The sequence below is a fragment of the Piliocolobus tephrosceles genome, chromosome 2 (assembly GCF_002776525.5).
Source record: "Piliocolobus tephrosceles isolate RC106 chromosome 2, ASM277652v3, whole genome shotgun sequence".
Taxonomy (NCBI): Eukaryota; Metazoa; Chordata; class Mammalia; order Primates; family Cercopithecidae; genus Piliocolobus; species Piliocolobus tephrosceles.
This window is the reverse complement of record NC_045435.1, coordinates 119,704,662-119,725,835: the sequence shown is the minus strand read 5'-3', so window position 1 is coordinate 119,725,835 and position 21,174 is coordinate 119,704,662. Positions and strand designations below refer to the sequence as shown.

The following is a 21,174-nucleotide window of genomic DNA, read 5'->3' as shown; positions in this document are numbered from 1 at the left end:
GCAGAATCCAAAACAACTACAAATCCCACTCTATTACATTTGAATCCATCCTACCTTTCCTCCTTCTGCCTTCCTCTTCATTTCAGTCTTCCTCTCTTTTCTCGTATTGAAATAACTGAGCTTCAAACAACAACCAAAAGTCATATTTAAGCTTCTAATCACTATTGCTAAATCTAAGAAAAGGCATTCTTTCGTTGGTTAGGACTGAAGTATATTCACCTTTCAGAGGTACCTGAGGAGTATAGTGGTGATCACGGCTCTCTGCAGCCTCAATCTCCTGGGCTGGGTGATCCTTCCAGCCTTGGCCTCCTGGGTAGCTAGGGCTACAGGCCCATGCCACCACACCCAGCTAATTTTTGTGTTTTTTATAGAGACAGGGTTACGCCTTGTTGCTCAGGCTGGTCTCAAACTCCTAGGCTCAAACAATCTACCCACCTTGGCCTCCTGAAATGCTAGGATTACAGGCATGGACCACCACTCGTGGCTCTCCATTGAGAAAGAAAGAAGAAGGAAGGAAGGAAGGAAGGAAGGAAGGAAGGAAGGAAGGAAGGAAGGAAGGAAGGAAGGAAGGAAGGAAAGAAAGAAAGAAAGAAAGAAAGAAAGAAAGAAAGAAAGAAAGAAGAAAGAAAGAAAGAAAGAAAGAAAGAAAGAGAGAAAGAAATAAATTAATTCTACAAATATTAACCATAATTTCTTTTGGTATTTCTCTTTTCATGTGAAAGTTCACCCAATAATTTATCTAAGACCTTCAAAGTCAAATTGCAAAATGGCTTTTCTTGCTCAAAATCAAAACATAAAATCCCATAGAGGAAAGTAATAGGAATTATTAATTAGAGACACAAGTGAAATTCTTTTAAAAAGAAAAAAGGAAGAGGAAAATTAATATAATGCTTTCACGGGACTTCAGATAGTTCATTCTGGCATACACTAATATTAAAATACAACTCAGTTTCTCAGCACCAATAGATAAGCTTCCAGTTCTTCTCTGCCCTTAACCAATCTCAACAAGACACTCACTCCAGCATCCTTTGATAAATAAATTATCCATTGTTCCCTACAATAATTATCACAGAGCTCCTAGTACACAATACCATGTGCAGAAGGATACTTTGTTAAGTGTTACTGACTGGCTACTTAGTTTTGAGTGCTTCAAAGTGAACATGATAATAAACAAACCTTGAAGAGATTATTTAAAAATCTTCTTAGTCGGATGCTAGAAGTTAAGTTTCTTGGAATGGATCTAGATAACAGAATTCAGCTGAAATATGCTAGTGCTTAGTATGGTGCCTATTACATAGTAATTACCTAGCAAATGTTTTTTGGGTGAATATCACATAGAAGTTCCTATCCTTGCAGCTGGTAAAGGGTGTTAAGGTGACTGAAAGATCTCAATAAAAGAGAGACTAACTGATTGACAAATATTTATTGTATATTCACTATTTAAAAAGCATTGTGCTGGATTTCTGCTTCCAGCCATGATGGCATAACAAGGACTGAATTTAATCTCTCACCATAAACAACTGGAAAACTGGACAAATATTAGCAACAATATTTTCAGATTTTGACAGTAGGCAAAGTAGAACTGTGAACCCTGAAGGAAGAGAAACAAATGAAGTGGGCCCTACAATCGCTCTGACTTTCTTGGAAGAAATTTCCAAACTATCAGTACACAGAGCAGGAAACCACACAGAGCCTAGCAATCTCCAGAGTTGGAGAAACAAAGATTAGAGTTAGAGGACCATGAGGCAGCTAGAAAATATGGGACAGAATTCTGGAAAGGCAAATAATTGGCGTCCTAGAGAAAAAAAGAGAGAGAGAGAGAAGAAAGAAAATTTTGAAAAAATAACAATAGAAAAATTTCCAAGTTTAATGAAAACTACAGATCCACAAATCCAAGCATTTTAATGCATTTTAACCAGTATAAACACATATACATATATACACACACCCCAAGAAAAACTAAGTTACATCATAATCAAATGGCTTAAAATCAGCGATAAAGAGAAAATCTTACAAAACATTGTATTATGTGTTATAGTAGATACTAAGGTGAATGAACAATATAGTGCTTGCCCCAAGAAGGATGTTTTAATTTCCATTTATACGTAAATGTAATTTTCATGTGGGGCATTCAAATTTCCTTCTAGGCTTGGGAAGGTAAGAGGCAGGACCCAAATTCTAACGTGGGTACAGAAATTGGTAGGTTTGGTTCACGAGGTGGGCAGCATTGCAAAGCAAGATTTTGAAGAAGAATTCAGGAGTAATGCCAAAATTGAGAACCTTGCAAATAATGCAATGAAGAGTCTATCTGAATTAGACAGAGGAAGAGGCAAAATAAAGAGTTTGATGTAAGGTGAAGTGGCAAAAAATAAAGGACGTTTCAGGAAAAACGTTGGCAAGAAAGACTCTTCTGTGGTAGGCCAGACATGGTGCCTGACACCTATAATCCCAGCACTTTGGGAGGCCTAGATGGGCAGATTACTTGAGGTCAGGAGTTCGAGACCAGCCTGGTCAACACAGTGAAACCCCGTCTCTACTAAAAATATAAAAATTAACCGGGCGTGATGGCATGTGCCTGTAATCCCAGCTACTTGGGAGGCTGAGGCACGAGAATCACTGAACCTGGGAGGCAGAGATTGCAGTGAGCCAAGATCGGACCACTGAACTCCAGCCTGGGCGACACAATGAGTGAGAGTCCATCTCAAACAAACAAACAAAAGAAACTTCAAAAACATTTTTTAAAAGAAAGACTCGTCTTTGGTTGCAGAATCGGGGGTATCTCAGAATGAAGAATCCTCCGGAGGAGGAGAAGATGAGCTGTGAAGAGTCTTTGCACTGGGCCAGGTGGGGATCTGTAATCTTCAAATAAAAAGTTCCCCAGCTAGAAGTGGAAAGTTCTATAAGACATCCTAAAATGGTTTATCATTCCACATTTTTAGACCTCAAATCCTGAAGACGGTTGCTTCAGAGACATGCCTGTTTCTGTCCTTTCTTTATCATTTCCATTTTCTGATGATCAAAAACCTTCTAACTAGCCAGTCTGATTGCAGTTTCTTTCTCCTCCAATCCATGCTGAACAAACTACCAAGTAAACTTTTCCTAAATGCTGTCTGCATTGGGTCTGTCCAAGTTTCCTCAAAAGCCTTCAATGTTTCACAACCCATATCTTCCAACCTTTTGTTCCCATGTGACCTATTTGTTTCTATTTCCCTAATATTCAGTGTCTGATCTATTCATGCCTACGTCTCTTTCTGTCATCATTGTGCCTGCTTGTCTACTTTTGCTCATGTTGCCCATGTTCTCTTTTTCTCTCCCTCATCCATCCTTCAAGTACCACCACTAATCCTTAAGGCTTTTTCTTATGGCTTGTCAGCTTAAGAACTACTCTAGGAGTCAAAATCTTGTTTATAAGGTTTAGTAGTTAATTTTCAGTACCACTTAACAATGTTCTAATAAGGTGACTTGTATTAGTTTCTATTTCTTTCAGTTATTAAGTTTTCTGAGGGTTGAGTCTATAAATAATCTTTCTTCTATAGTCTCAAATGCCGACGACCATTTTAAGACACACAAAAGATCAATAAATAATTGTTGATTGATTGACACTCAAGCCCATAATTCAAATAAACTGTTGAAAGTAAATGTGTTTGTGTGTATTCCTGTTGTTGTCCCAAAAATTATCTACTTGATTATAATGAATTTTTTATTCAAAGAACTGAGAAATATGTAATATGAATAAGATAGCAAAGATTCTTAACTACATATGTATGTATGTGTATATATATCTAATTTGTATTACATACATAGTTCTTTATATATACGTAAAACGTCTCTGTAGCCAATTCCTACTTTGCAGTGATTTGACGCCAGACTGTGAAATTGGATTCCTTAGGTCATAAACGTGAATCTCCACTGCTAATACTAAACTAAATTCCCATATTCGTTTGTCAGTAGAGGAGGGAATCAAAGATCAGAATGCTATGATGGACACACGATAAGTAGCAAATCAGCATTGACCTAGAGAACAATCCTTGTCCTATAACTTAAGAGACAAATGCTCACTGATAGGTTACTTCATTGGTATGGTTGATTTTTTGAGAACCTTAAATAAAATTGAGGCAGAGTCTGCAGTGAGAGCTTTCCCATTCTCTTCCTAAACATGACAGTATATAGATATAATGCATAATTGGAAAAGACAATAACAATTTAAAAGCCTTACTTGTTATCTGTCCAACCCTTTCTAAGACAGCTTTCTATAGGCTTCTCTGTATTTACTCATATTAATTTAAGATTATTGACTCAAATAATACATTAAATTTCAGAGAACCTACTGGGAGTAAATTTCAAGAACTATCACTTTATTATTATAATCTAGTCTTTGGCATATGTATCTAAAGAACAAATGAATATGAATACAAATTAAAAAAATATAATGTTTTTCAGAAGAAGTTGAGATAGCTCCATTCTGGATATTTTTAATACTCTGATTCTCATTTTCATGTTATGAAAACTTAACACGTACTTTTCTGCCCATCACACTTAGCAGATGACCAAAAACTGTCATCTTTTGTTTTTCCTGCAATTAATATCATGCCAGAATTTTAACATGTATAGAAAGTACTAAAGGCATGGTATGATTTATATCAAATAAAAAAATGCAGAGCACATAGTTCCTCGCATAGGAAATTATTACTGTGGGCATACATTAAAGAATTAGTTTCAACCTTCTGAAACCCAAAGAGGGTGAAATTACCATAAAAGCCAACAGTTGGATCCATGTTGACTGTCTCTTCTTCAAACTGTATTAGGAATAGACCAATAACATTAATCTCATCAAATTTCATTAAAGTCAATGAGATTGTTAATTTTCATTCTTTTCAGTGGACATTCTTTAATGCAGCAATTTAGAAGTGAGAAAATTATCATACTCCTTAGTATTTAAACAAAGAAATATTAGTGCAGATATTGCACATTTGAATCTTGAGCCATCAGATAAAATTAAGATATTTTATGAAACTAATTCATTGGTGACTAGGTTTTAAGAAAGTTCTGGTTTTCTATAGACGCTGATTTTATAACATAGTCTTATTACACAAAGAACTGCCACTCAAGTACTCTAGATTAGAGAAATTTGGTCATTACATCAAAATAAGAAAAGAAAATTAAGACGATTCCATTTTAAAGGCAGTCAAACTAATATGCTTCCCATGAGAACATAAATAAAACAAAGGAATGGTCTTGAGGGAACTTGTTAATTTCTTTCATTAAACAACCCTGAATGTAACTAGATGAGATTAGCTAGGATCAGAGTTGAGTTGAAGCTAAATGAACTATATGACAATGTTTTCCTTTCTCTTAAGATTTCTTGAGCACATTGGTCACCTGAATTAATTGTATGAGGCATAAATTCAGAAGGAAAAAAAAAAGAAAGAATCCCTGCCAGCATTCAAGTTATAGTAGAGTGCAGGCCACAACCTCCAGAGAACCAATTATTGGTTTCTAGACTTAAACGTTTTGTGTGAAGCATTTTCATCAAATAATATAAATGTACAAGTCAGAGGTGACCATTTACTTTCATTACTGTTCAAATTCAATACCTTGCCTGACCCAGTCTCCTTGATGAAGTTTATGCTCTAATATATGGCAACATTTGTGACATCCAGAGAGCAGCTCTGCCCAGTTAATGGTCATGGTGCCTTCTCCATCTTCACATGCACTAGCAGGCCGTTCAAACAGGGAAATCAAGGCTGCTGTGAAAGCAATTGCTTGAACCTTGACGGAGACATTGAAAGAACAACAGTCATGGACAGGATAATTGTTGCAAGAAGATTCTATGTTATTTCAGTTTAATAAGGAATAGCTCTTAATTTAATAAGAATTTCTTCAATATTATTTAAAGGATGCAGGCTGTTATACTAAAAAACAGAACAATTATTAGTTTGGTGACACAATTACCAAAGGGCAGTCTTTTACTTGTTTTTAAGACACATTTGTCGTTAAAATAGTAAGAATGAAAAGCTTTCACAATTACAAAAGGAAATTGTTTAAATTAGCCTACTTCAGAGGTCACAGACATATTCTAGTTTCATTCAGTAAGTAATAATTTTTCATAGGTCGGGTGAAATTTGATAGGAAGACAGAAATATTTGTATCCAGTATCTAGGTTTCAGAGCTGCCATCTCTAATCTTTTTGTTATATGATACAGACAATGGGCACTCGCTAGGAAATTGGTACTGAGAAACCCAATACTCTATATGTAGGAAAACCAGAACAATAAATTTGAAAGCATTTTGAGGGATAAATGTAATCATTTAATATTAAACATTTATTCACATTGGGATCTAATAAATTAAGCATCCTATGGTGAAAAAAGTTAGGAAGATCTTTTTTTCTAAATGAGAAAAGCGAGACTATAGACAGACCAAAAAACAAACAAACCCACACACACCATTAAGATTTGTTTTTGTAAGCAAGAAGACAAACTGTAACCTAATCCATCTCTTCCATGTCCAATGTGCATACAAGCCATAATGTAATTAAATTTGGAGGTCACACTCATTGCATTTTAATTTCTATTTTAAACTACAGTTTGATGATTAAATCCATAGTATTCAATCTTAATCTACCCTCACTTACCTTTCCAGTTATATCCCCAAAAGAAAGAATTGATTCATTGGCATCAAGGGGATCATACCAATAATCCATGCAAATTGGTGTTCCTTTCAGGCCTTGGAGTTTGTATTGGCAAGCAAATTCTTCTTTGGACAGAAGATCATAGAAACAAATCTCTTTACTTGTAAAAGCCACTGCTATCTAAAGTAGTAGAGTAGAAAATCAGAAAGTAATTCTGATGGATTTAGCAAAATTAATATGCAAAGCAGACATGCCACTCTAATTGCCAAATCAGACTTTGTTCTCTGAGGATCCTTAACAGTATTACAGAAGCAAAGAACAGTGGCACAAGTGTACTTTATCCTAACTGTGGAATCTAGCCAAGAAGAAACTTTTCCTATTAGAGGCATTTGAACATGCTTTATTTCCTATCCCTATTCCACACGCTCACCAACATCCCCATCCATGGGAGACTAGACCTCTAATCACATAGGAGAACTAAGGCACAAAGATATGGCATTATACAGTCATACCAGAAACTTTACAAACCATGTTTTATGATGCAAATAGAGACTTTCATGGAAATCATTTGATACAGACTCTATAAGTAGCTTTATCCGAAGTCAGAGAAAACCCTAAAGGCTATATTAGAAAGGGGAAAATATTTAACAACATAAAAATAAGTCAATAATGTCCCTATGGAGATTCACACATTGGATTTACTAGAAAAGACTTCAATTCAACATATATATATATATATACGCACACACACACATATATATATTCAAACAACTAAAGAAAACAAGGTCTAAAGAAGTAAAGGAAAGTATGTGGCTGGGTGTGATGGCTCATGCCTGTAATCTCACCACTTTGAGAGGCCAACACAGGAGGATTGCTCGAGGCCAGGAGTTCAAGAACAGCCTGGGCAATGTAGCGAGACTCCCATCTTTAAAAAAGAAAGAGAGAAGGAAAGAAAGAGAGAGAGAGAGAGAGAGAAAGAAATGGGAATGATGTCTCATCAAATAGAAAATTTTAAGAAACATGCATAAATTATTAAAATCACCATTCTGCCAATCTTTGCTCTTTAATTGGAGTGGTTAGTCCATTGATATAATTACTGAAAAGGGAAGATTTACATCTGTCATTTTTCTAACAGTACAGCCCCATAACACATGAAGTGAAAACTAAAATTATTGAAGACAGAGTAGGCATTTCAACAATAACAGTTGGAGATTTCAATACTCTACTTTCAATAACAGAACAACTGAGCTGAAGATCAGCAAGAAAATGAAGACTTGACAAACACTATAAACCAACTAGATCTAAGGTATGTCTAAAGAACACACCATTCCAACTTCAGCAGGATGCATTTCTTCTCAACTGCACATGGCACATTTTCCAGGGTAGACCATATATTAGGTGATAAAGCAAATCTCAATAAATGTAAAAGATTAGAAATTATATAAATTATATTCTCCAAATACAATGGAATGAAATTAGAAGTGTCATTCAACCAAACAAAATTTGGGAAATTCACAGCTACATGGAAATAAAACAACACACTTCTAAGTAACCAATGGGTCAAAGAAGAAATCACAAAAGACATGAAAAAAATACATTCAGATGAATGAAAACAAAAACACAACATACAAAAAACTTATAGAATAGAGTAAAAGCAATGTCTAGAGTAAAATTTATATTTGCAAACATCAATCTAAAAAAAATCTGAAATCAATAACCTAACTTTCCATCTTAAGAAACCAGAAAAAGAAGAGCAACCTAAATCCAAAGCCAGCAGAAGGAAGAAAAAAATAAAATTAGTACAGAAATAAAGCAAATAGAGAATATAAAAGCAATAGAGAAAAACAATGAAATCAAATTAGTTCTTTGAAAAGATAAACAAAATTGGCAAAACTTTAGCTAGACTAACCAAGAGAAAAAGAGATGATAGGCTGGGTGCGATGACTCACGCCTGTAATCTCAGCACTTTGGGAGGCCGAGACGGGTGGATCACGAGGTCAGGAGATCGAGACCATCCTGGCTAACACGGTGAAACCCCATCTCTACTAAAAACACAAAAAATTAGCCAGGCATGGTGGCAGGTGCCTGTAGTCCCAGCTGCTCAGGAGGTTGAGACAGGAGAATGGCGTGAACCTGGGAGGCAGAGTTTGCAGTAAGCAGAGATCGTGCCACTGCACTCCAGCCTGGGAGATAGCGTGAGACTCCGTCTCAAAAAAAAAAAAAAAGAAAGAAAGAAAGAGATGATATAAATTATTAAAATCAGAAATAAAACAGTGGACAGTACCATCGACGTTGCAGAAATAAAAAAGCATTAGTAAGATAATAAAATTATTATATACCAAGAAATTAGTTAACATTTATGAAATGCATAAATTTCAGGAAACAAAAACTATGTAAACCAACTCAATAAGACAGAAAATATCAACAGAACTATGATGAATGAAAGATTAAATTAATAGTCAAAAAAAGTGTCATGAAGAAAATCCTCAACTAGATGGCTTCACTGATAAATTCTACCAAACGTTTCAAGGAAAATAATACCAATACTTCTCAAATTCTTCCAAAAAATTACAGTGAAGGTAACACCTCCCAAATCATTTTATCAGGCCAGGATTACCCTAATACTGAAACCAGAGAAAGACATCACAAGAATAGAAAACTGCAGATCTATACCTCTTAATGTAAATGTAAAATGTATACTGAACTAAGTACTAGCAAAGAGAATTTAGCAACATACAAAAAAGTTTACACATCATAGCAAAGTAATATTTATCCCAGGAAAGCAAGGTTTGTTTAACATACAAAAATCAATCAGTGTAATACATCATATTAATAGAATAAAAGACAAAAGCTATATGGTAATCTCAGTAGATGCAAATAATGCATTTGACAAAATCCAACACATTTTTGTGATAAAAACACTCAACAAACCAGGAATAGAAGAGAATTTCTTCAACCTCATAAACAGCATGTACAACAACAACAACAACAAAAATCCTACAGCTGACATCACACATATTGGTGAAAAAATACATATATTCCCCATAAGATCAGAAACAAGACAAGGATGTTCACTCTCACCACTTCTATTTAATATGGTATGGAGTTTCTAGCCAGATAAATTAAGCAAGAAAATGAAATTTTAAAATGTCAATATTGAAAAGGAGGAAGTTAAACTAGATCTCTATATCTATTTGGAGATAACATGATATTATATATAGGAAATTTTAGAAATGCTCAAAAACACTACAGAACTAACACATGACTTCAGAAAGATGCAGAATATATTACCACTTTTGAAAAATCTATTGTATTTCTATACAATGAACAATCTAAAAATGAAATTACCAAAGGCAATGTTAAGAGAATGTAAAAACTGAGATGCAGGTTTTGCAAAGTATCCATCTGATAAATATATCTACCCAGAATATATAAAAACTCTCGAAACTCAATAGTAAGATAACAACCTTAATAAAAAATTAGAAAAGATTTGGATAGACATTTTACAAAAGAAGATGTACAGGTAGCAAACCAGCACATGAAAATATGCTTAACATCATTAGTCACTAGGTAAATATGAATTAAAGCCATAGTAAGATCTAAATACAGGCCTTTTAAAATGGCTAAAATTAAGAGAGAAAATAACTGATCATACCAAATGTTTGTGAGGCCATATCCACAAAATGGAATGCTGCAGAGCAATAAAAGCTAGTAGTATACCTCGAAACATGGATAATTCTCAAAATAGTAATGCCATGTTAAAAAAGAAAAAAGAAAAAAAGGAGTACACACAGTATGGTGCCAATTATACAAAACTCTAGAAAATCCAAATTAATCTATAGTGACCGAAAGCAGATCAGTGCTTGCTTAACAAAAAAGGGATGAGGGGAGTTACAAAACACTGCAAGGAAATTTCTGAGGGTGATTAATATGTTCATTGTCTTCTTCATACTGTTGATTTTTCACAGGTCATGTATGTGTTAAAAATCTATCAGCTTGGGACAGTTTCATATGTGCAGTGTATTTTGTATAATTATATTTCAATAAATCTGTTTCAAAAAGAATAAAAGCAACATTCTTTAAGATTCTATATTGAGTAAGCACAAAAGAAAGACTAAGATTTTAGTTCAGTGCTGAAAAGAAGAAACAGTGCAACAGAAATATCATATAATAATAACAGCACACTGCACACAGATATAGAAAAATCATCTGGACTATATCTTTTAATTCATACAAGTTAAATATTAGCACCAGATACTTAGCAAAAAGGAGTTGGATCTCATGTCAGCAGCCACTATGGAGGCAGCAAAGACTGAAGCACAGGTCTAAAGTTGGCCTGCCTCAGTTTACAAGTCTTTGCAACCCTGATTACATCCTTTGTGCCTGAGGGTAAATTATACAACTTCTCTTTCCTCAGTCTCTCATTTGTAAAGTGGGAATGATAACTACTCCATGGTGATTTTGAGAGGATGAATAGATCAGGGCATAGGAAGTTACAGAGGATGAGAATGATTTATGGTTCCAAACAATAGAGCATACATTTTCCCACTAAAAATAACTTGCCTTTTTGGAGAAATGCTGATTTTAGGTCTGGCATAGGAAATATACAAGATGATTCTAGAACATTTTGTCATACCAGGAAACAAAGAAGCTTTCAAGTGCTGTCAGGATTATAAAAAGACTCAGAAGCCGACCTGCATTGTTCCCACTCTCTAAAGAGGATGCAATTTCTGGTATGGGAGAACAACTCAGTAGATTAAAACAAATCAAAAATTTTAAACCCATGATTTTTCAATTATACTGATAATAATAATAATAGTACTCATTGTTTATTTTTAGACAATATTAGAAAACCAGCTAATTATTTTGAAAACTGGCAAATAAACGTGAAAAATTAGACATTTATTCTGCCTTTAATTTGTACCACATGATGACTAAACAATTAATGGGATTATTTCTTTTTTATAGAGGTATTCTAGCTTAAAGGAAAAGGAAATTGTGAAATTAGAATATCATCTTCTGACTCCTAAAAAATTCATGGATTTAGGAATAGTCAGCAATAACTGCTAACATCTCAAGAAGAGGAAGAACCAGGTATTTCATATCTACTGGCTGAAGAACACATAGCCATCTGTTCTAAACAAACTAACCACTCCAAAACTACACAAGGCTTTACACTTGACTACCAATTCACTAGAAAAATCACAGAATGGCTGGACATATTAAACAACACCAAGTAGACACAATCTGTGAAATCCAGACTGTAGAAAATTCTAAAGGACAAACCTTGGTTTCTTTAACAAAAACATCAACAGCAACAGCAACAGCCAAAATTTGCAAAAAAAAAAAAAAAAAAAAAAAAAAAGCAAGAAAAAAGAAAAGCATGTATATCAGAAGAGACATATTAACCATTCACAATATTTGGACCTTATTCAGATCTTCATTGAAACAAACTATTAATAAGACAATCAGGAAAATATGTACATGACTGGATATTTCATGGTATTAAGAAAATATTGCTATGGATATTAAGTGTGATAGTGGTATTTTGGCTACGCTAAAATAGAGACATCTTTTAGAAATACAGAAATATTTACAGATGAAATAATATGATGTTTTGGATCTTAAGGGGGAGGTATAGATGAAACAAGATTAGCTGTGAATTGAAAATTATTGAGTGAATACTGAGTACATCAGGTTTCTAATACTATTCTCTCTGCTTGTGCATGCACTTGAAAATTTTCATAGTAAAATCTACCTTCTGCTTAATATAAAATATTAACATGTGGATTCTTCAAGCTCCAACCTTCCCTGTCAAAATTATTTTGCTCACAGTATGTTATCTTTCTGAGAGGTATAGGTATATGAAGATGTTTAGACCGAGTGGGCCCTATCTATTAGAATGAAGACACTGACTAGTACAGTGATCAAAATTAGATAAGCAGTTCTCCTTAATTGCATTGAATCCTGCCATGCACAGTAATAGCCTCTCAGCTCTACATATAGATCCACCATCCTGCTGTAAACTATACAGGAGTAAAGTTCTTATAAGCTAATAATGAAGCATGGCCTCATTGAAGACAGAGCCAGGAATCTGAGCCATCAGCCACAGTGTCATTACAAGGCACCCAAGAGAACAGCTTGGGAAATCATGTAGTTCTGTTGGCACTACCTGTTCTCCCTCCAGGTCAGGAGAAAGCCACCAAGAGTAATATAGCTTTCTGTTACTGCTAGCCAGGAGCCCCACCCCAAAACTTTTTCCTTTTTTACAAGCAGTACATTTTCTTATAAAGAGTCTGTACCTTGTTTACATTTTCCAGAGAAACCAGGCTTGTCACCCACAGGTGTTTGAGCTTGGTGGCATCTGAAGTGATGGGGAATGTTTCTTGCAGCTTTAAATTCTCTCCCCAGATTGCTAATAAACCTTCTTTACTAATCGTCAGATAATGACTTGAACTTTTTAAGAAGATTACTTTTTGAATGTTGTCCTTGTGTTTTACTGGGAGGAATTCCAGGTCCTTCCACTGGGGCACCACAGTTGCCTTTGCTCGTTCATCTTGCTCGTAAAGCTCTAGCAGTATAAAGGAAGTCAGCTTGTCCCAATTAATGAAGCCATCTTGGGCCACATCCACTTTGTCAAAGAGCTCCCCATATTCTTCCTTCGTGCCCCAACCAACAATCTCCGTCATCTTCTGTGTAAAGTCTTCTCTGGACATACAAATGATTTTCCTTGGCTCTGGCGACTAGAAACGGGAATCCAAAAACAATAGTGAGACAACGGTGAAAGCATCATATGCACAAGAGCACTGTGCTACCCACAAAGGTGAATTTAATCAGCAATTCTGCCAACATGAAAAGAAAAATGTCTTTTGCTTGATGCCAGTAATATACTCAAGTGAACTTAAGCTGGAGACCAAGTAACTGACAGGACTAGAAGTTGACATTCTCAGTCACAAAAAGTCAATCACGACAGTCCTTATATCGGGAAGAGTAAAGCAGGAGAAGATGTGATGACGGAAGCATGGAGTGATGTGAGGCTGTGAGCCAAAGAATTTGGTTACCTCTATTTAAGCTAGAAAAGGCAAGGAAAGGTTTCTCCCCTAGAGTCTGCAGAAGAAAGGCAATCCTGACAACTTGATTTTATCCCTGTAAAATCCCTTTGGGGTTTCTGAACTCCAGAACTGTATATTAATATATTTGTGTGTTTTAAGTCATGGTTTTTGGTAATTAGTTACAGCAGCAACAGCAAATTAATACAGATATATCTCCTTTTGTTGCACTTCGCTTTATTGTACTTTGCTGATACTGTGATTTTTACAAATTGAAGGTTTGTGGCAACCTTGCAAGTCTATCAGTGCCATTATTTTCAATAGCATGCCTACTTCATATCCCTGTGTCACATTTTGATAATTCTTACAATATTTAAAATTTTATTATTAGTAGTATCATATCTGTTATGCATATATATCTGTGATCCGTAATCTTTGATGTTACTACTGTAATTGTTTTGCGGCAGCATGAACCACGCCCATACAAGACAGCAAACTTAATTCATAAGTGTTGTGTATGTTCTGATTGCTGCACCAACCAGTCATTCTGCTTTCCCTTTCCCTTTCCTTGGGCCTTCCTATTTTTTCAGACACAAAAATACTGAAATTAAGCCAATTAACAACCCTATAAGAGCCTCCAAATGTTTAAGTAAAGTCAGAGTTTTACATCTCTCACTTTAAATCAAAAGCTAAAAATGATTAGGCTTAATGGGGAATGCATGTCAAAAGATGAGAGAGGCTGAAAACTAGGCCTCTTGCACAAAACATCCAAGTTGTGAATGTAAAGGAAAAGTTCCTGAAGGAAAAGTGCTATTCCTTTGAACACGAGAATGATAAACAAGTTAAACAGCCTTATTGCTGCTTTGAAGAAAGTTTTAGTGGTCTGGATAGAAGATCAAACCAGGCACAACATTCCTTTAAGCCAAAACCTAATACAGAGCAAGGCCCTAACTTTCCTTAATTCTATGAAGGCAGAGAGAGGTAAGGAAGTTGCAGATGAAAAGGTGAAAGCTAGCAGAGGTTGATTCATGAGGTTTGAAGGAAAGAAGTCATCTCCACAACATAAAAGTCAACATGAAGCAGAAACTGCTGATGTGGAAGCTGCAGCAAGTTATTCAGAATCTCTAGCTAAGGTAACTGATGAAGGTGGCTACACTAAACAATACATTTTCAATGTAAATGAAACAGCCTTATTTGGAAGAAGATGCCATTTAGGACTTTCATAGCTAGAGAGAAAAAGTCATGCTTGGCTTCAAAGCTTCAAATGACAGAATGACTCTCTTGTTAGGGGTTGATGTTAACTGGTGAGTTTAAGCTGAAACCAACGCTCATTTTTATTCCCAAAATCTCTGAGGCCTTAAGATTTATGCTAAATCTGACTGGGCACAGTGGCTCATGCCTATAATCCCAGAATTTTGAGAGACTGAAGGAGAGGATTGCTTGAGCCCAGGAGTTTGAGAAAAGACTGAGCAACATAGTGAGACTCCATCTCTACAAAAAATTAAAAAATGAGTTGGGCATGGTGACATGAGCCTGCAGTCTTAGTTACTTGGGAGACTGAGGTAGGGGTATCACTCAAGCCTGGGAAGTAGAGGCTGCAGTGAGCCACGATTGCGCCACTGCACTCCAGCCTGGCCAACAGAAAAAGACCCTGTTTCTGTGCTCTATAAGCGAAACAACAAAGCCTGCATTACAGCACTCTGTTTACAGCATGGTTTATTGAATATACATGGTTTACTGAATATACAGCACGGTTCACTGAAGCCCACTGCTAAGACATACTGCTTTGAAAAAATATTCCTCTTAAAAGGGTACTGCTCCACCATGTCCCTGGTGGCTCGAGAGCTCCAACAGAGATATACAAGGGGTTTAATATTGTTTTCATGCCTGCTAACACAATGTACATTCTGCAGCCCATAGATTAAGAAATAATTTCAACTTTCAATTCTGATGTTTTGTAGGGTATAGCTACCATAGACAGTGATTCCTCGGGTGGATGTGAGCAAAATAAATTAAAAACCTTTTGGAAAAGATTCACTAGAATGGCATAATTTTAGATGCCATTAAGAATATTCATAATTCATGGGAGGAGGTCAAAATGTCAAAATTAACAGGAGTTTGGAAAAAAGCTGATTCCAACTGTCATGGAAGGCTTTGAGGGGTTCAAAACTTAGATGAAGAAAGTTAACTGCGGATGTGGTAAAAATGACAAGAGAACTCCAATTAGAAGTGGAACCCGACGATGTGACTGAATTGCTGCAATCTCATGATCAGACTCGAATGGATGTGGAGTTTTTCTTATAGATGAGCAAAGAAAGTTGTTTCTTGAGATGGAATCTATTCCTAGTGAAGATTTCATAAACATTGCTGAATGACAACAAAGATGTAGACTATTAAATAAACTTAGTTGATAAAGCAGTGGCAAGTTTTGAGAGTATTGACTTCAATTTTGAAAGAAATTCTATTGTGAGTAAAACACTGTGAAATAGCATCTCATGCTACAGAGAAATCTTTCATGAAAGGAAGAATCCATCGATGTGGCAAACATCACTGTTATCTTCTTTACGAAATTGCCATAGCCATCTCAACCTTCATCTCAACCCTGATCAGTCAGCAGACATCAACATTGAGGCCCTCCACCAACAAGAACATTACCTCTCGCCAAAGGCTCAGATGATTGATAATTTTTTTTAGCAATAAAGTATTTTTTAATTAAGATATGTAGAGTTTTTTAGATATGTGCTACAGGACATTTAATACCCCACAGTATAGTTTAAATATATCTTTTATTTGCTCTAGGAAACAAAGAAATGTGTGTGACTCACTTTATCCTGATACCCACTTTATTGCAGTGGTCTGGAACCAAATCTGCACTATCTCCAAGGTGTGCCTGTCAAGTGGTTGATGAAAATTGGGTGAATCCCTGAAGAGTGCTTAGTGAAGCCAGTAAAATTACCCCATGGTGAAACTTTAATGAAAGGGCAATAAGTTAACTTCTATACATATGCCATTACAAAGAACAGTGAAGCCACGTGCAATTGATTTTTGCTGTTCGTAGCTATATTCTGTAAAGTCTCTGAGAACACTAAATTAGCAGATACTGAACCATTGCTCCTAGGGGAAACACAGGGTTAAGTTTCTGCAAGCCTCTGTACAACTGCTCACTACATAATTTTGTTTATGTGTGTTTCTGTTGAAAGACATGTTATTTAATATATTGTTAATTAATCACAATCAAATTCATAGCCAACAGCATCATAACTTGTGCCTGAATGAAGCTAACACATATATTTTCTCGGTAAGACATATCTCAGCCTTCTCACGCTTAGGAACACTAGCCAGCACTCCACTACCACAGTTGGGGGCCATTTTAAAGAGTGAAATCCCCAACAAAAAGCACAACATGTGAAAACCGTGGCACTAAAGAGGTGTTGAAAACAATGAGATCACTTGGACACAGGGCGAGGAACATCACATACTGGGGCCTGTTGGGGGGTGGGGGACTGGGGGAGGGATAGCATTAGGAGAAATACTTAATGTAAATGATGAGTTGATGGGTGCAGCACACCAACATGGCACATGTATACCTACATATCAAACCTGCACGAGGTGTACATGTACCCTAGAACTTAAAGTATAATAAAGAAAAAAAAGAAAAAAAGAAATTGCCATACGGTAAAAAAAAGAGAGAGAAAGATGTTAAAAAGGATGCTTGCTTACAATATGAGAGCTGGAACAAGAAAGCAGAGTGTTGCCTTGTTTAATCTCCGCTTGGAATGTACACATTGGGAGACTCAAATTTTTTGCCACTCTGCACATGTCTGGGAAAGACCATTAAAGTGCCACGAGTATTGATGTGGGGATTAATCAATTTTAGGAAGTAGGCAACTTTTCAAGTATAAAATTCACAAATAATGAAGATTAACTGTATTTCAAACAAGTATTTAGCTTAACATTGATGGGCTGTTTAGTTCAGTGAGATTCATTATGACAGAATAAACTTTTCCCACCATGTCAGAGCCAAAGTCAGGCCTGGAAGAAGCACTAGAGGCAGCATATTGTGGAGCAGGTCAAACTAATGTAAGTTTAAGCCTGGTTCCACCAGAGATTGTGAGAACTACTGGCAAGGTACTTCGCTGCTAATTTCCCATCTGTAAAGCAGGTAAAGCAGCATCAGTTGCAAGAAAATTGTTATGAAGATTAGCTGAAATAATAGAGGTTAGTTTAATGGAGGTTAGTCCAGGCACTTAACTAATTAAAATAACTTTCTGAGAAATAATTGATATCAAGCCCTTTGAACCAGCCAGGAGTTAATTATTTGTATCTTTTTTCAGTTATTTTTAGTCTAAAATGTTTAGATAGCTGGACATTTTTGAGGGACCCAGATTTCAAGGGTAGAGAAAGAAACCTGGTCCTAAAAGTGCTCCATCTGTGTCAAAACTGCAAACTATTTCTGAAAACTAAGGCAATGTTGATTTTTAAACTATTACATAATGGCATCAATCAATCTCTTAGATTGTCTCATCAATAAAACAACATTTAAAAGCAGGATCTCAGTGTATTTTCTTCCTATAAGCTGGTAGTTTACTTTTTATTTCTGAAAATAAAAAACTACTCTGACAAATATCAAAACAATTTATTCTTTACATTTAAGAATGTAGAATTAGAAACAAATTGTAAATGACAAATTTTCTTTCTCAAAGTAATATAAGCAATCAACTACATACTTTTCTGCACATTGATAATGCCAATATCCACTGGGGAAAGAGACAAGAAATATGGCTAGGTTATGAAATTTGGCCCAGAAAGTACAATTGTATGATGTCGCTGGCAGTTCTGTTATCCATTGTTCACCCATTAGTTTGTTAAGTTTGAAAATGAAACCATGTTTTAGCCATACCTTCAGTTAAAATCTAGTAGTTTATTTTTACTAAAAAATCCTAACTTTTTTGAAGAAGCATGATGCTTTGATTAATATGTTGTTTATTAATTCTATCATATGCCAACTTGAATAAATTAGTTAAATGTACAATTAAGGTAACTGATCTTTTATACAAGCTTAAAAGCACAAATGCATTAACTTTTACCACATAATTCTTGTTTTATCAGTGACTCCCACCCTCTGGGACTAGAATTAATTCATTCATGTCTTCATACTATATATATCATACACTGTGGTTGGGAAATCGTGTGGCAGTGAAGAAGGTGGAGCTCTAAGTCTTAGCCCTAGTTATGGCACCTCTAAGTAGGAATAATAATAATGAATTCCTAGTGCTGTTATGAAGATCTATTCAAAATTTAATGTACGTATAGCACATGGGATAATTTAATGTATATACAGCACATTTATATTCAATAAGTGTTAATGCCCTGCTAAAGGGTTTGGGGAATAGAAGAATTATAAATTGAGTCGTCATGTCAGCAATGATGGTTTTCTGAGAATTTAGCCAAACTCGTGTGTGTGTGTGTGTGTGTGTGTGTGTGTGTGTGTGTGTAAGGCTTTGGAGACGTTCATAATTACTAATATTAGTGATCTCTACCAGGGTGGCTAGTTGCTAACTAGATAGTTCTTAAAGATTTCTTAGGGGCCCAGAGAATAGGTGCAGGAGACTGTACCAGCAGAATGGTCTGAAACTCTCTGCTTCTATGACTGTTATCATCACAGCAGCAGATGCTAATTTTTGTCTTAAAAAGAAACAACCATACACACTGTTTCAGTTGCTCTTCCTCAAAGGCTCAAATATAAAACTGTCCTAAGTGAGCCTGGTGAAAGTAAAGTTTACCTCTTCCCAGAACCATGGCTCTTTCACATATACAAGAGCGACATTTCATCCATGTGAGTAATCCCAGCTTCTGTCTTGTCTTTAGCTGCTCGTAGTGCTGCTCTGTGAGCCAAATACCCCCATCCTGGACTTACTGGCGGAAAGTAATTCCACAGAAAGAGAGCAAAGATAACTTTTCAATCTAAAAAGGAACTTGCATAGAGCATCATTTAGTTGCTACAAACTCTTAGTTTGCATTAGATTCAATACTGAGTGGTGAAATAATTTACCATTGAGCTGTCTTTAGGGATATACATACACATGGATACACAGACACACATCTTCAAATTAGTGCTAATTTAGTTAATGTCTGGGCTTTATGCCTGGATTTGACACATAACATTTGTATGCCCTTAAGCCAGTCATGACCTCTCTCAGGGTTTGCATGAAGTACCAAAAAGATAATCTGTATGACGGCCATCTTCTTTACATTAGACAACTCTATTCAAGCATTAATTATTGCTGACGCATCTACAACAGGATGAATTCACAGTATACACTTAATATAGATAGGGAAATATTAGGAATTTAGGAAATTTTACTTCATTATAAAACATAGAGCATAAAATAATTCTCATTTCCTTCAATGAAAAGGTTAATTACTATGGCTTTAACAAAATCTTTATTATTCCAATAAACAATGTGCTCCCATTCAAATATAGGCTTTCAAATAAAAACTACTTAATAGTGTTTTAAAGATATGTCCTTTGATTTTTATTAATCTATATTATCTATAGGGTCTTTTTGAGGTAATAATTAGTGCTCATGCCTCTGTTAGAACTCCTCTTCTAATAAAGGTGAAAAGTATGAGCCATTAGAAAACATAATCTCATTCAGCTCTTCCTAGTACAATGTTTGTATATTTATTTTGCTATATCTATTTAACTACTAAGAAAATAACCAGTTATTAAATTGTCTACATTTGTTGTGGCAAGAGCCAGAAAGCTAATATACTCAAAATGTCCAGCTGATTATATCACTAGACACAACTTTAGACCTTTTGAAAATGTTTCTGTCTTCCTGAATTCTTTTCAAAGAATATTCTGAAAATCATTTCCTTTTGCCTAAAAAGCATGTTTTGCAGTTACAGTCAGTTCTAGTGAGCTGCCTGTCTATTTAGAAAAAGCATAAACTCTAAAGTTTCCTTCAACTCTGAGCTTTATAAGATTTGGATTTAACCATCATTTATATGAAAAGTGAGCTCTAACCGTAAGTGCAAAACTTTAAAAAAAAAACCTTGATACTTGACAGACATTTTTGCCATTAAGAAGAGATCATGTGCCATTGGCAACTTGAGTGTGCCAACATTCTTTTACAAATGTTTATTTTTTGCACAAAAGAATCCACGTGTATTCTAGAAAATGAAGATAAGTTAAAAATTAAAATCATTTATAATGCCATCAGCCTTTCATATTTATTTCTAGGCAGAAACAGAAATGACTACTTATTATTTACAAAATAGCATCATGATATACATACATATCTTTCTATGTTGCTTTTCCCACTTATATCATACCATAAAGCTATGCCTCTTATAATATACATTGGCCTTTATTACTATTTTTAATGACTGCACAATATTTTATAGCGAAGACATACAATTATTTATAATCCCATTATTAAAAATTTCAATCGTTCCCAAAGCTTTACAATTTTGTATAAACAACCCAGC

At 35.3% G+C, this 21,174-nt stretch overlaps 1 protein-coding gene across 2 annotated transcripts in view; it reads right to left on the bottom strand.

Annotated features, from left to right (window-relative positions):
• Window positions 1-21,174, bottom strand: part of WDR49 (WD repeat domain 49) — a 184,691-nt gene that overhangs the window by 144,589 nt on the left and 18,928 nt on the right. For both annotated transcript variants that reach the window (XM_031935245.1, XM_023213507.1), the window contains exons 3-5: window positions 12,934-13,374; window positions 6,635-6,811; window positions 5,595-5,769 (exon numbers count right to left, since the gene is read on the bottom strand). In XM_031935245.1, coding sequence (XP_031791105.1) covers window positions 5,595-5,769; window positions 6,635-6,811; window positions 12,934-13,374 — 793 coding nt within the window. The remainder of the gene's footprint in view (window positions 1-5,594; window positions 5,770-6,634; window positions 6,812-12,933; window positions 13,375-21,174) is intronic.